This window comes from Aspergillus melleus, assembly GCF_016097325.1.
Source record: "Aspergillus melleus strain CBS 546.65 chromosome Unknown contig6, whole genome shotgun sequence".
Lineage (NCBI taxonomy): Eukaryota > Fungi > Ascomycota > Eurotiomycetes > Eurotiales > Aspergillaceae > Aspergillus > Aspergillus melleus.
In genome coordinates, this window is record NW_025763375.1 from 1969072 (window position 1) to 1983312 (window position 14241).

A 14241-nucleotide genomic window follows, 5' to 3' on the forward strand; every position below is an offset into this window, starting at 1 on the left:
TTCTTTTCCCAACATTCTGTACAACTAGGAGTAGAAGCTTTGTCGGCGTTAGTTGTATGTGGAATTGGTTTCAATCATCTCCGACGGAGGGATTTGGCCGTTCTGTTCTTCGGCGCCCTGATTTAGTCTTATGACGGCGTGGTAGGCGGACTCGGTTTCTGAATTTTCTTGCTGGGGCAGAATAGTGTGCTGAGCATGATGGATGTCGCGATAGATGTGTGCTTTCTCTTTGCGTTGTTTTCTTACGGCCATGCTTATGTATCATTGCTAGGACCTCAAACAAAGTTTTATCTATTACTGGCGCTGCCCTATTGGCTAAGTATCTTCGTGAGTATACCCCACTCCTAGTCTCAAAATTATAGATGAGTTTGTTTTCACGGCAATAGAGTGTGGAAACGAGACAAAAGGCGGACACGCAATAGGGCGGGACGCGAGATTGAAGAGAAACAGATCCAAACCCCAGAACGTACAGGACCCTTTCTGGTCCCAGGAAACAACAAAATAGATGAGCCATACTTGCGCCAGAGCAGCATCTAGCGTGTTTCAATAATAACTTCCGCCGCCTTGAGACGCTCGCTCTCAGCCTTGACCGTAATTTTTCCCGACGCACCTACCTTAGCCCGAACAATGCAAAGAGCAAGTCCATTGAAAGCCTTTCGCTTATCGGACGGAAAAGGAGTAAAATCGGCTTGGAAACCATTATCGGTTGCCACGATCTCCCCTGGCCCGGACACCGAGAAACGGATAAAGCTGTCTGCCTCCGGAACCATACTTCCCTTGGCATCGACGACTTCCACGGACACGAAAGAGAGGTCTTCGCCATCCGAGGCGATCTGGTCTCTATCCGGTGTAACACGAAGGCCTGTCGCTTCTCCCACCGTACGAACGGTGTCTGTCGCCCATTTATGACCGTCTTTGTAGGTGACGACGTGTAGTTCGCCGGGCTTGTAGACGACATGGTCCCATCTGAAACGGTAGGTCAATGGTTCCTTGTGGATTCTCCCTTGGGAGATACCGTTGAGGAAGAGCTCAGCCTCGTCGCCAGAGGTAAACACATGGACCGGCGTTACCTTTCCAATCCGCTCCGGCCACGTCCAGTGTGGAACGATATGAGCCATTGGGAAATCGGGCCGCCAACGTGACTGGTAGAGAAAGAACCTCTCCTTTTTGAACCCGGCAAGATCAATGATGCCAGAATACGCGCTTCGAGCTTCACCGTACGGATACGGCTCACCCAGGTAGTCCCATCCCGCCCAGACAAAGCCCCCGGCCACAAAAGGGTGCTCATCTTGCGTTGAAAACACTCTATCTGGACACGAGCCGGCATCGGCCGAATATAACTCGTACGCAGAGATCTCCAGAGAAGTTGAATTTCCACCAGACGTGTCGTTTACCGGTGCGCTTGTATAATTCGTGACCGGGAATAGGAACGAGCCACGGCTACTGAGCGACCATGCCACTTCGCTACCAATGATGAGCTTGTCGGGATGCGCCTCGTGGAATCCCGAGTATTGTGGTGGCTTGCGGTTTCCGTCCAAATGCGAATAGGCAGGTCCATAGCGCGTGCCTTCGCCTTGGTAATTGAGAGTTATGATGTCTACCACGTCGGTGTACAGGCTATTAGGACCCGACCGATGCATCGAGCCTGTGGATGGACGGGTCGTATCTTCCTGGACGACGATCCCCCGGAGGTACGTAGCAATCTCGGCCGTCCAGGCATCGTGGCTCTCTTGCTCTGCATTCTCATTTCCATAGCTCCAGACGATAACAGATGGGTGGTTCCGATCACGCCGCATGAAAGATCGGAGATCCGGTTCGCGCCAGTCTAGGAAAATTAGGTGGAAATCGGACTCTGTCTTCTGCCTTACCCACGAGTCAAATATTTCGTCCACGACCAAAAATCCCATCCGATCGGTCATCTCGAGGAGCTCGGGGGCGGGTGGGTTATGCGCCATTCTGATCGCGTTCACACCGAGGTCTCGGAGCAGGTCTAATTGCCGCTGAGCTGCTCGTTTATTGAACGCAGCACCAAGTGCCCCAAGATCGTGATGTTGGTTGACGCCTTGAATCCGTAGGGGAATGTCATTGACTGATAATCCGTTATCGGCGTCGAAATCTAGGGTGCGGATCCCGAATTGAGTCTCATAGGTATCCAGCAAGCGCTTTCCGGAATATAGCTGCGTGACCACAACGTACAGGTTTGGGGACTGGCTCGGTGGAGGACCCCACAGTTTTGGATTTCTGATGGCCGTTGAAGCAGATACAGAGCCTTTGCTGGCCGCATGTAGTCGAAGAATGCATCGAGGAAACTGCTCGACTTTGCGACCGCGACGGCCGTTCTTGTCAATCTCAAAGATGTTCGATACGACTTCAACGTCCTCACTCCTCGGCCCCCTGCTCTCAACCTGAATTTGCAAATCAACGGTTGCTTTTTCTGACGAAATATCCCTCGTTGTAACTTTCGTACCCGAGTGTGCCACATGGGTAGGATTGACCGTCGTCAGCCACACATTGCGGTAGATTCCAGCGCCAGGATACCACCGCGAGGAATCCCCTGCAGGATTCTCAACGCGGATGGCGAGCTGATTCTCTCCTTTCTTTAGGTATTGTGTAAGATCAAGCTGGAACGAGTTATATCCATAAGGCCAGCCACCGACCAAATGGCCATTGAGCCAGACCATCGGGTATGACATGGCACCGTCAATCTCGAGGAAGACTGTTTTCTCTAGATCGGCTGAGGAAACGTGCAGCGTTCGACGATACCATCCCACTCCCTGCACAGGCAAGCGGCCCATACTGCCGGATATCTCAGGGTCCTCTCCGGTATAAAACGGTCCTTTGATCGCCCAGTCATGCGGCAGGCGGACCGGCTCCCAGTCGCTGTCGTCAAAGTCCGTGTCCACATAAGGAATGTCTATATCTGGATCATGAGAAGGGCGCTCGTGCTTATAATCTGGGTCTTCGATGTAGTCGTTGCCTGACGGGAGGATCCAGGGTTTGAGAACGACTAGGCCTGAATCGTTTGCGTCAGGACGATGATCATAGACGATGTTATCTGGAATTGTCTTCGAGTGCCAGAATCGCCAATCTGCGTTTAGGCTTACTCGTTGACGGGGAATTTGCGAAGAGTCGGCCGCGCGCGAGACGGCATACGCCTCAACAACTTGTGCTCCTAAGAGCGACAGGGCTAGGAGGGCCAGGCTGCCGCCGTATGCAGAGGACCGAAGCTGCATACTGATAGACACTGATTCTGGATTCTTGCATGGACGATATCCGATGGATAACGGGCCACCCATATACCCTTCGCCCGGCAATTAATATTTAACCGGATTTCATACATCTGCACCATCGCCAGAAAGCCACTATTAGCCTATAACAGAGAAAGATCCCCAAATAGCCGATCGTGGTACTCTCAGAAGGATTTCCCACCAATCGCACTCATATCGTGGCATCATTGCACCGGGGCAGCTGTCATGGTCTTCGGAAGAGTAGCTTGCCAAGCTGCAGATCTGCATCGTCTTTAACCCCGCTGTCCGCCCCCTCACCAAGACTCCAAGACGCTCTAAAATGTGGGGTATTGGTGGAACTGGAGAACCTGGGGCAAACGCGGAAAGAAGCGGTTGATTTGCAACCTTGTTTTCTGCTTGGTCTTGGGGTCCGGGACGATGATAGACCGAACGATGCCAACAGGATGTGTCAGGAGTAGGCTGATTCCTGTTTTACCGTCACCGATATGTCATCTGAAGCCCAGCTAGCAGAATAGTCTTTTACAGATCAAATTTCCACTGTAGCCCCGATTTCTGAAGCCCGCGTGCAAGGATGACAAGAAGGGAACTTTGTCAGGGTGCCTTGCCTTGCAATGCGTATGAAATCGCATACTAGAGGTAAAATAGCCAGTGATTAACTCGGGCCACACAGAGGTGAGAACCGTTTTTATTGTATTCAAATACTTATAAACTAACAACAACAGAAAGACCGTGCGTGCGACCTAGGGCATTTAATAAACGAATAGGTATATTTCCGGAACCACGAAAAGAGGGACATCTGTGTTGTTCAATTGGATATGGACCTTCTCATTCCTCCGATACGGAGTTCGGGCTGCTTCTCAGAGCTCAACCTTGATCTACAGCGGCACAGAGAAATGACATATAGAAGCGTAAGGCAGATGCTTGATTCTCTTTGAGGCATATTCATACCCATCAATGAAGCGTCGAAGCTCTTTGCAGGACATGCAAGCTCTGATAACTGGTCAGATATTTTTAGGGGCTCATGTGAGCTTTTCAACATCAACGCAAGTTTGTCTGGTAGTTGTCTGCTCTGAAGTGGCAATAGTAGGTTTAGCTATGCAATGAATATAATTTTAGTCAAATATTGCATCTTATCTTAACCTAGTCACTAGCCAGACGAACAAACCATAATAAAAATGAAGTGCAAGGGGCGTCAGATAATACTGTACCCAGGCAAATGTTTCATGGAACAGAGACCACTATCGGGCCTTACAATGTATCTGCGGAAAACAGCATTCTTACGTGGAGCATGACATCATACCCTCTACAGCACCGTGTAGTCATCGGGCTGAGTCTCGGCCAAAAAGAGCATTGGTATCTCCTAGTGAGGCTCTACCATGAAGAAAGAAATGCAGATCATCCGGGTCTTATGGGCGGATTCTGGTGCATATCCGTTTTCGGCAGTGGGTGGTCCACAGGATCCCGGAGGCCACGGATAACCAGAATAAGCCTTAGAGTACTGGACCCACATACCGATACATTCCAATTCCAAAGATACGCACCAAACTAGAGCTAATCTGCTGTAAGAATGAGTGCCGGTATAAAGCGATACATGTATTTGGGTAAGATATCCCTTGACTCAGCGGTGCGATAATGCTGGACAACCAGTACATAAGAAGTAATCTGACAGAAATGGTCAGGATACGAAGGTAGGATGATGCTGACATATCCGTTCAAGTAGATACATAAGACAGACGAGCCTCCGTGTTCTCGAACGTTGACACTCACATCCAACACTACTCATTGCAGCATCAATCTCAGAAACATACACCAAAGGCAACAATAGCACGTTGACCCACCACCAAAAATGACTGAATACATTGAAACAGATGTCTTGATAGTCGGTGGCGGGCCTGTAGGTCTCCTCATCGCGTACAGCCTTGCCCGTCAAGGGGTTGATTCTCTTCTCGTTGGTACGCTCCCTATCCCATCCATCCCCCATCTATTAACACCACCTAGAACAACACGACAAACACCAACAAGCTATGTACGGTCGCGCCACGACGCTCTTCCCACGTACCCTCGAAATGCTCGACCAGCTTGACCTCCTGGAAGAACTAAATCAGATCGGATACATCGGGCGGAACAGTGTCACCTATAAGGACGGGAAACGGGTCACGTCACGAGGATGGCATGTCATGTTCGAGCGAATGAGTGGAACGTTTCTTGACTACTGTCTGAACATTCGCCAGAAGTACTCAGAGGAGGTCATTCAGGGCGCGTATAAGCGGTTGGGCGGCGAGCCGTATGTGGGCTGGAAGTTGGAGGAGTATGCTGTTGATCAGGACGGTGCGGGTGGGGATGAGTATCAGGTGAAGGCGAAGATTAGGGAGGGGTGTACCGGTAAGGTTTCCACGGTGAGAAGGTAAGAATCTTACTCCCATAACATTTTGATTTGACTGATTCTGGATAGTAAATACATCGTCGGCGCAGATGGCAGTCAATCGCTGGTTCGACGGTTGGCGAACATTCCATTTGAAGGGGACCGGACCGAGTTCAAATGGGTGCGAATTGATGGGTATTTCGAAACTGACATGCCGGATGCCGATATGGGGTTCGCGTCAATCGAGTCCCCGAGTCATGGCAATGTGCTGTGGGTGCAGCTCGATCATGGAGTGAAGCGGATCGGGTTCGCCACGACGGAAGAAATGCTGGCAAAGTACGGCGGCAAGCTTACCGAGGAGCAAGCTAAGCACGAAGCTATTGAATCCATGAAGCCGTTTAAATTAGATATCAAGTCGGTGGAATGGTGGACTCTGTATAGGTAGGCTGATTAGTTGGCTGCACTTCTGTCAAACGGTGCTGACCATGCGCAGTATCAACCAACGTGTGGCTGATACTTTCTACAACAACGACCGAATCCTGTTGGCGGGTGACGCTTGCCATACGCATTCTTCAGGAGCCGCGCAAGGCATGAACACAGGCGTCCATGACGCCGTGAATCTCTCCTGGAAGCTTGGCGGGATGATCAAAGGCTGGTATACCCCAGACTTGCTGCGCACATACGACAGCGAGCGTCGACAAACAGCACAGAAGCTTATCGAGCTCGACAAGGCATTCTCGGCCACCATGTCCGGGCGAGTCCCAGACAGCCACAAGGCGTCATACACCGATGCAAATGAACTGCTCACGAAGCTGTTCGACGAGACGATCCAGTTCAACATCGGCCTGGGCATCTACTATCCGGAAAATATCATCAACAGAGCGCCTTCTTCCGGAATGGTGTCTGCTGGATGGAGGGCCCCAGATGCTTTGCTATACGCGCCTGGTTCTCGTCTCCCAACTCGCCTTTTCCACAGGACGAAGAACTTCGGCCAATGGTCAATTATCGTCTTCGCAGGACAGCCTGCCGTGACGCACAACGTCCTGGCGCCTGCAGTGGAGCAGTTGGGCGAGATTGCGAAGATATTCCCCACCAACATGACTCGCTTCCTGACCTTGGTGGCCCAGAGTGCAGCAGAGGGCGACATGATGTTTAACCTTCCCAAGATAGGAAATGTGTACTATGACCAGGATCGTTCCGCTCACTCGGCATATAGTATCTCGACTATGAATGGAGGCGTTGTGGTTCTTAGACCGGACGGTCTGTTGGGGCATGCGGCACCTTTGGGTGACCTGGATGGTGTCGCATTTTTCTTTGAAAGATTCATACAGGTTGATGCATAGAAGATATGTACTAATACTGATAGATAGCCTTGATTTGAATTAAACAGACTGTATTGTGAAGCTAGGCTCCAAAGTCCATAGAGTATCCCGAGCAAGCCATCAACATCACAAATACATCTACAGCATCGCAACCGCTTTCCACTCAGGAGTTTCCGTCGTAGACGAATCCCAAGCCTGATACGGATAGCTCTTCGCAACCTCACCCAACCAATCCTGTTCCGAGCGATACGACTGCTCCTGGGAACAGCGCACAAGATCCTTGGCGACAACAATAGCCTCCTCCAACGGCAAAGTATAGATCTTCCACAATGCATACAAGACACCATACGGCTTCAACCACCCGCCCCTCCGCTCGCCGATCACCGCTTCTATCGAAACAACGGTGCGCTCGCGAAGAAAACCACGTAGAAGTGAGTCCATTTCCGCGTTCGTGGTCGGCCTCATCGCGACGGGCTGCGTTTCGATCAGCTCGATGAATTCTGACAAGGCGATCCGGATGAGTGGTGGTGTCTGCGCGACTGCGCGAGGGTGAAGATAGCGATAGACGGACTCGGGGTAGAGGCGGTCATGGGATAGATCGTCACGGTGGAGAGCAGCGAGGACTGGGTCCCGGCGATGGAACCAGGCTTCGAATTCAACGGCACAGTCGGTACTGGTTCTGATTCCTTCAGCGTGTTGGCGCATGAAGCAGCTGTATCGCTCCCATGTTACGGTCACGACGTCGGAGAGCAGGTGGGCGTGGAATTGGGCGATTTGGTGGATGTGCTCGGGGGAGATTCCTGCGCCGTGGCAGATGGAGGGGATGTTATCGTGCCACTCGCCCAGGGGATCTCGGTATCGACTGGAACTCGGGCCGAGAAGAAATGATAAGGCGCTGGATGTGGGTCGTTGCATTGACATTACGGAGGCCTCGGTGCGTATGTAGTTGAGATAGCGTTCCTGCGTATATCGATCGAGCCAGTAAGGCGATGCTCGTGGACCGTGCTGAGAATCAAAGTCGCCTGGGTAACACTGGGTCATGAACTGGTAGATATTTCCAAGCCGACGTGTCCACTCGGCTTGGCTGGGACTGATCTGCAGGACTCGGTGGTGGTGTGCACATGCCACGAATGCTGAAGGAAGCTCAGCCCGGTCACCTTCTGGGACAGAGTCAAGCACAGTGCGGAGTGATTGGATGATATTAAGAAGCGGAGGGGCCAGGCTCACTTCACGCGGAAGATGCTCGGGGTTCATCCCATGAGACTTTGCGAAAGCGAGAAATCGGTCTGCCCAAAGGGGTGTGTCTGACACCTCCTTCTCCAGCATGCATGCCAGCGTCGACGGGTGGTTCAAGAACGCCCGTAACTGCTGGGCAACCTTTCCTGGGAAAGCACCCACGGTCAGAGGATCGTCCAGTAGGCCTCCCTGCGTAGCTTTGTAGGACTGGGCAATAAGATCATATCGTCCTTGGTACGGGACTCTGGATGATCTGAGAAGCCACTCGTTGGATACCAGCTACTGGACCGCGCGCATGCACGGCGCGAAAAAGCTCAAGTCGCTGTGAAATAGAAGGGACCTGAGGCCTCTGCTTGCGCAGCAGCGGGTCGATGTTAGCTAGAGGACCAACATCATCCAGCACCTCTTCTGGCTGAAAGAGCAAAACGCAATCATGACTGCCGTCAAAATGGGTGACGCGACTGCGAGGGCAATTGAAATGTTCCAAACCAGCCCCGACATCGAACTCATCGGACGGGTCCGATCTTACGACCTGCCAGGTGAACGCCCCGTCGACAGCAGACTGTAAGGTAACCCACCCGACCTGATAATGGACGCTGACCCTGTTAGGTCCACCGACTGCGTTGGGGATGGCAGCACGTCCGAAGTACCCGGGGGTCTCGACGTGCAAGCGGATGGCACCGGCAGGCACGCGAGCAGCTCGGGCCAGAGCCACGGTCAGATTGGCACTGCCAGAGCAGGATCCCTGACGAGCGCGTAGCACTTCGAGCGCAGGCTGTTGCCACCCGCCGAAGTTATAATGAATGGAGTCGCGCATCGCGATGTGGATGACAACGCTAGCAACGCGTTGTGCCATGGCGAGCCGCTGCAGGTCGACAGTAGTGAAGCCCGTAAGTGGCTGGGATTGATGGGCCTGGCCCAGTAGACGATTCATCGCAGGGCTATGAAGCGTGTTCCACAGCTCCTCTTCTTCCATTAAGTGGCAGTATGTCGGATGGAAGGCGAGTTCGTCAAAGGTGTAGGACGAGCCGTCGTGGCCATGAATAATGACATGATTCCCGGTGGTGCCATCGGGAAATTGCTGCTGTAGAATACTGGCCAGTCGGGGCATGGTTAGGAGGTGTCGGGCTGTTTGGACAATTTGAGGCGTTTCGCAATCAGTATATTCAGTACATGCGAGCATCGGCCCCAACTCTAAACCGCTCCTCCAGGTATTCGTCTGTTGCTCCCACGCCGTATCGGCACGGTGAGCCTCATCCAGTCCACTGAGACTGGGACGATCAAACTTTCCATCGTCTCGTGCGGTCTCCGGGTGAAAGTCCTCGACTGGAGGTGGACCCGCAATGGCCCTTTTCACATCTGCCAGAAGATGCTCCCGGATCTCGGTAGAGCCCTGGGCAAGAAGTTCCGCCGCTTTGGTGTCGGGTGATAAAGCCCGCATGAAGGCTTCATGGTCGTCTTGCTCGCGACGAATCTGCATGTCTAATACGCTCCATGCGGCGGGTGGAAGTTTCTTCCCGGCACTGCTTGCTAGCAGAGCACCCCCAGTAGCTCGTCGAGCCAGAGGTGTAGAGGGACACGAGGGGGACGGCGGATTCTTATGATGATGTCCTCCCAGTACGTGAGACGGAGAGGTTGGTATATTCATCTCATGAAGTGTTTTTTCCAGGGTACGGGTGCGTGTCTGCACCTCAGTCCAAACGGGTGCTGATTTTGTTCCTTTCTGTTTTCCCAATTGTGATTGCTTTGACGTGGCCTCAACGTACAGAGCTTTCAGACAGCGGCTGCCGGCTTGACCCAAAGCACCCGCTTCAGCCTGTGCAGCTGACGACCCCAGGAGAGGGAACTGCAAAGCGTTCTCCTGGTTGATACGGAGTTGCTTTTCTGCCATGTTTGCGTCGTCGGATTGTAAAGATGCCCAAGTAATCAGGAGCAGTAGGTGTCTGTCAATCAAGTGAAAGAAGGACGACGGGCGAAGGGTAAGGGTGCATGCACTATAAATATATGGCAGAGTAAAGATTAATACTCGCTCGAATCGGTCTTGAATCAATTGATACTCTACAGTTATCATAGGGTCCTTTTGGAAACCTACACAACGTTAGATACCTTCCGACAAACAAGATACAGTGCTTTAACAACCTGTTGGACCTAGTTATACGACAGGCCAAGACCTTCAGCCCCAAGCCTCGAAGTCTCAAGAATGAAAGGCAGCAAAAGACGTAGCAAAAGAGGCAACAAATTGATAATTGACCTTTCTCTAGGACCTATCTTGAGAATGTAAGCCATTGCCTATAGGTTGAGACAGGCCCTGATTACTTCCCTGTAAACCCTAGTAAGCACCGTAATCTTCCTAGCTAACCTTCTGGTGGAGAAGCCAGAAAGCTATAGATGTCAAGGCATATCAGTAAAGTATAGCTAATAAACTAATCTTCACAGAGGAACCAAAACCCAATTTCACTTTAAACATAAAGAGTAAAAAGGCTATGTTGAACTCTCCCGATGTCATCCACGAACCATCATCTACAAACCTACTGCCACCTTCGACCGTCCTCCCGAATAGGAAATAGCCTTCAGCCCTATCCCTCTAATCCCTGCTTCCATAGCGATGGATTTATTGACCGCGGATAATACTGGCCTATCTTTTTAGTTAATCTCGGACGGTATTAGATCCTGCTCACGTAGGAAGTGAAGCCAACGACAGGACCGACGCCATCGCGAAGCAGGCAAGACCACAAAGCTAGACTGCAGAGCCTCGTTCTGGATGGGCTGACCCGGTAGGTGATATAACAGGTCTGCTGCTGTTGCGTTGATCCGATATGATAATGATCATGGTTGCATTATATCCGAATATTAGCTCCCTAACAGGGCTCTTCCCGGGGCATCAATGGCTAGTTGGCCGCGGCAGGACCAAATGAAGCAGTAAACAAGCCATACAAATGTCAAAAATAAGCCATCCGACTCCTTGTAGAACCCGTGAAATTGACAAATCAACGTCCTCAGGTCAAAACATAAACTCGTCTTGAAGCTGACCCAGCGGACAAGACATGGATACTCAAGGCCGAAGATATGGAATGCCTTGATCTATCCGTGCCATGGTGAGAACCTTCCTCTTGCTCCGGGCAGATTCGAAGCGCAGATGTTACAAAACCATTTAAGCATTTAGTATCATGGAGAGCCATTTTCTATGATCTCAGATGACAGTCAATCTCAGTTACGAAAGGGATAACAATACTGATGTACTGTCATATGATCTAGGTTTGATTTTCAAATCTGAACACAATAAATGACCTCGTGGGCGAAATCGTCGGGGCCGACGAGTGGAGACCCATGAGGAAGATTCTATTTCGAATCTTTTTCCAGCCTAGCAGACTCTAACACAGTATATGCGCTATTATTAACCTTTTAAGTCGTTTCTCGTGATTGGCCTCTCTTTGTATCGTCTGTTTAGTGTTTTCGCTATTCCTGTGTTGAAAAGATGTAAAAATAGAGTCCTAGACTAGGCATTTTAACGAAATACTACAGTATCATCGCGGCCGAGACCCTTCTAGGGTTGTTATGGTTAATGTTGGGCCTCACTCAGGGTGCAACTGGCACTGCCTGAACCGCCTCCCGAGGGCTCCGAAGGAAGAGAAAAAAAAAAAAAAAAAGGAAAAAGACACCAACAAACAAAATCCGGTCCGAGGCAGTGCTGATCCAGGCTCCTCGATAGATCTCGGGGGCGAGCGTGAGTGGAGGAATCGAGCGTACTAATTTCTTAGCTCTCTGCTAGTTTGGCCACTCATCGGGACGCGTTTTGCGGTGTGCTGGAGACGCCCGGAGCTTGGTTGCAATCGTTGGGCTGCCTCCCCGCAACGGGCGAGAATTGGCGAAGAAAGTGAGTGACTGGTGGTGTTTTAGTTGGATTGAGGCCTTGAAGGGTCTGGACGGGCTTTTGTATCACCTTGTCTAACAGTTTTACTATAGAGGGCGTGCTATAACCGGGGGAACTGAGCAGCGGTGAGTTCCGTACTTCAAATAACTATTCATCCGACCGGTCGCACGGAATTGAGTTTCCAAGATGCAGGCGAAGAGGATCTAATATCTGCACCGTTGAGTGATTGGAGATGTTCGACAGAGTCTGGTACTCCGATCCCTCAGAGGAGGCAGACCAAGTGAAACATCAAAGGCAGACATTTTCCTTCCCCCGACGCTAAAGACGCACCTCGCTGACTGACAGGACAAGTGAGAAAGTCGCCACGCTGCCAACGCTAAGCTCTGGACTATCCGTTCGATCCAGAAGGGCCCAGTCGGCAACGGATCCTTCCATGCTGCATGGGATGAACACGCTATGTGGTCATCCTCACTGCTTATCACGTCCAAGGCAAAGCCTCGATATGATATCATCTGTCCAGCTCCACTCCCAACACCCGAACAAGAAATTAACGTCGAGCAATCGCCCAATGGAACCGCCATCGCGGTGGAGTCCACGCTATTTCCAGGCACCGAGTTTCCTGTTGTGGTGGGGATTTGCCTTTTTTTTGCGTCTGTTGATTCCGTGCTCTTAGTTACCTCCGGTGTAACTAGTGATGAAGCTATGATAAATCAATGATCCCTTGCCTCTGCGGCCAACGCCGACTGGGAATAAATAATGCCACCATGGACGCCGCTCGCGGTATTCCGGGGAAACCACTCCATCAAGAATTGACAGTTGCACGTTTCTTAACGCCTTTGGATTCGCGAAATGAGGCGCTCGAGTGCCGCTCAGGGCTGGCTTTTGCGGCTGGCGCTTTTGGCGTTGATCACACTATGCACGTGTGCGCCCTCCAACATCACCACCGACGTCAATGTCAATGAAGTGCAGACTCGCGAGGTGAAGCCTTTCCTCCTCCGCATAATGCCCCTCGGTGCTTCGATCACGGTGGGATACCGGTCCGACGACGGCAATGGGTATCGGAAATGGCTGCGCCAGCAATTGCGCTATTCCGGCTGGCAGGTCGATATGGTCGGCAGCTTGTCGAACGGGTCGATGCACGATAATGTGGGCGACTCCCTTACGTCTTGTCTGACGTTACATCAATTATACACTTCCATGGAGCTAACCGGTCCATCTAGAACAACGAAGGCCACTACGGCTACCGAATCAACCACGTCGCCAAAGAAGCCGAAAAGACAATTCCGCAACAACCCAACCTCATTCTCATCAAGTATGCTCTCCCCTCACCTTCCTCAGATCTATCAACTAATCGACACCACCAGCGCCGGAACCAACGACGGAATTTTAAACTACCAAGTCAGTACCGCCGGGAAACGAATGGACCGGCTCATCACGCGCCTCTTCGACGCCATCCCCGGCACGACCATCATCCTCTCGACGCTCCTGACGAACGCCAAACAGCCCAAACGGATCGAGCAGATCAACGAGCAATATCGCAAGATCGTGGCCCAGCGTCGCGAAAACGACGACCGCATCGTGTTGGCGGAAATGAGCGAGTTCATTCACAAGGATGAACTGGTGGACGGCACGCACCCGACCGACTACGGGTACAAGAAGATGGCGTCTGTCTGGTGGGCGGCGATTCAGGAGGCGGAGTCGGAGGACCTGTTGCAACGGCCGACGACTACGGTCAGGAGTCATAATAAGGCTCTTGAGAAGGAGGTGGATGATGGGGGTGGTGACCCGCATCTGCCGGAGTATGATGCCCCGGATCAGCCGAACTCGAGTGCGACCGTGACGCGACCGGCCTTGGGTCAATTGGGTGTGCAGGTTATTGCTGGTGAGTTCTTTGTTCGTGTGGCTGTATAGGATTGAGTACTGATTGTGTCCAGTGATTGCCGCCCTGGCGATGATAACTTGATCTGTTCCTGAAGGGAGGACGATTACCTCCGCCTAGAACAACCCACTTGAACCTCACAACTGAGGCAGCAGCACGCGGCCTGTCCGCAACCGAACTGGTCAATTTCGTAAGAAACATGGAATTGAAGTCGCTCGAGCCCGGCGACGGTGGCATATGACACCATATCCCCGGTCGGAGCCGAGGATACTTCAAGCGCGACAGCCCTCTTGCGTGCTACTGTGAACTGGCGAACTACAGGA

General features: G+C 51.7%; 5 protein-coding genes across 5 annotated transcripts; 2 read left to right on the plus strand and 3 right to left on the minus strand.

The window, feature by feature from the left end:
- Positions 1-533: 533 nt before the first annotated feature.
- On the minus strand, positions 534-3233 carry LDX57_010405 (uncharacterized protein; the record flags this gene model as incomplete). Its single annotated transcript, XM_046092158.1, has 1 exon — positions 534-3233. One exon carries the CDS (start codon positions 3231-3233, stop codon positions 534-536), a length of 2700 nt encoding a protein of 899 aa, XP_045948136.1.
- A 1861-nt stretch (positions 3234-5094) lies between these two features.
- LDX57_010406 (uncharacterized protein) lies at positions 5095-6953 on the plus strand (the record flags this gene model as incomplete). Its single annotated transcript, XM_046092159.1, has 4 exons — positions 5095-5200; positions 5247-5652; positions 5701-6051; positions 6104-6953. 4 exons carry the CDS (start codon positions 5095-5097, stop codon positions 6951-6953), a joined length of 1713 nt encoding a protein of 570 aa, XP_045948137.1.
- A 117-nt stretch (positions 6954-7070) lies between these two features.
- Positions 7071-8258, minus strand: LDX57_010407 (uncharacterized protein; the record flags this gene model as incomplete). The annotated part of the gene is made up of 1 exon (XM_046092160.1): positions 7071-8258. One exon carries the CDS (start codon positions 8256-8258, stop codon positions 7071-7073), a length of 1188 nt encoding a protein of 395 aa, XP_045948138.1.
- Positions 8259-8388: 130 nt separating this feature from the next.
- On the minus strand, positions 8389-10495 carry LDX57_010408 (uncharacterized protein; the record flags this gene model as incomplete). The annotated part of the gene is made up of 1 exon (XM_046092161.1): positions 8389-10495. The coding sequence occupies exon 1, from the start codon at positions 10237-10239 to the stop codon at positions 8389-8391; it is 1851 nt and encodes a 616-aa protein (XP_045948139.1). The 5' UTR covers positions 10240-10495.
- A 2393-nt stretch (positions 10496-12888) lies between these two features.
- Positions 12889-14002, plus strand: LDX57_010409 (SGNH/GDSL hydrolase family protein; the record flags this gene model as incomplete). The annotated part of the gene is made up of 4 exons (XM_046092162.1): positions 12889-13185; positions 13260-13351; positions 13404-13921; positions 13974-14002. The coding sequence occupies 4 exons, from the start codon at positions 12889-12891 to the stop codon at positions 14000-14002; spliced, it is 936 nt and encodes a 311-aa protein (XP_045948140.1).
- Positions 14003-14241: the final 239 nt, after the last annotated feature.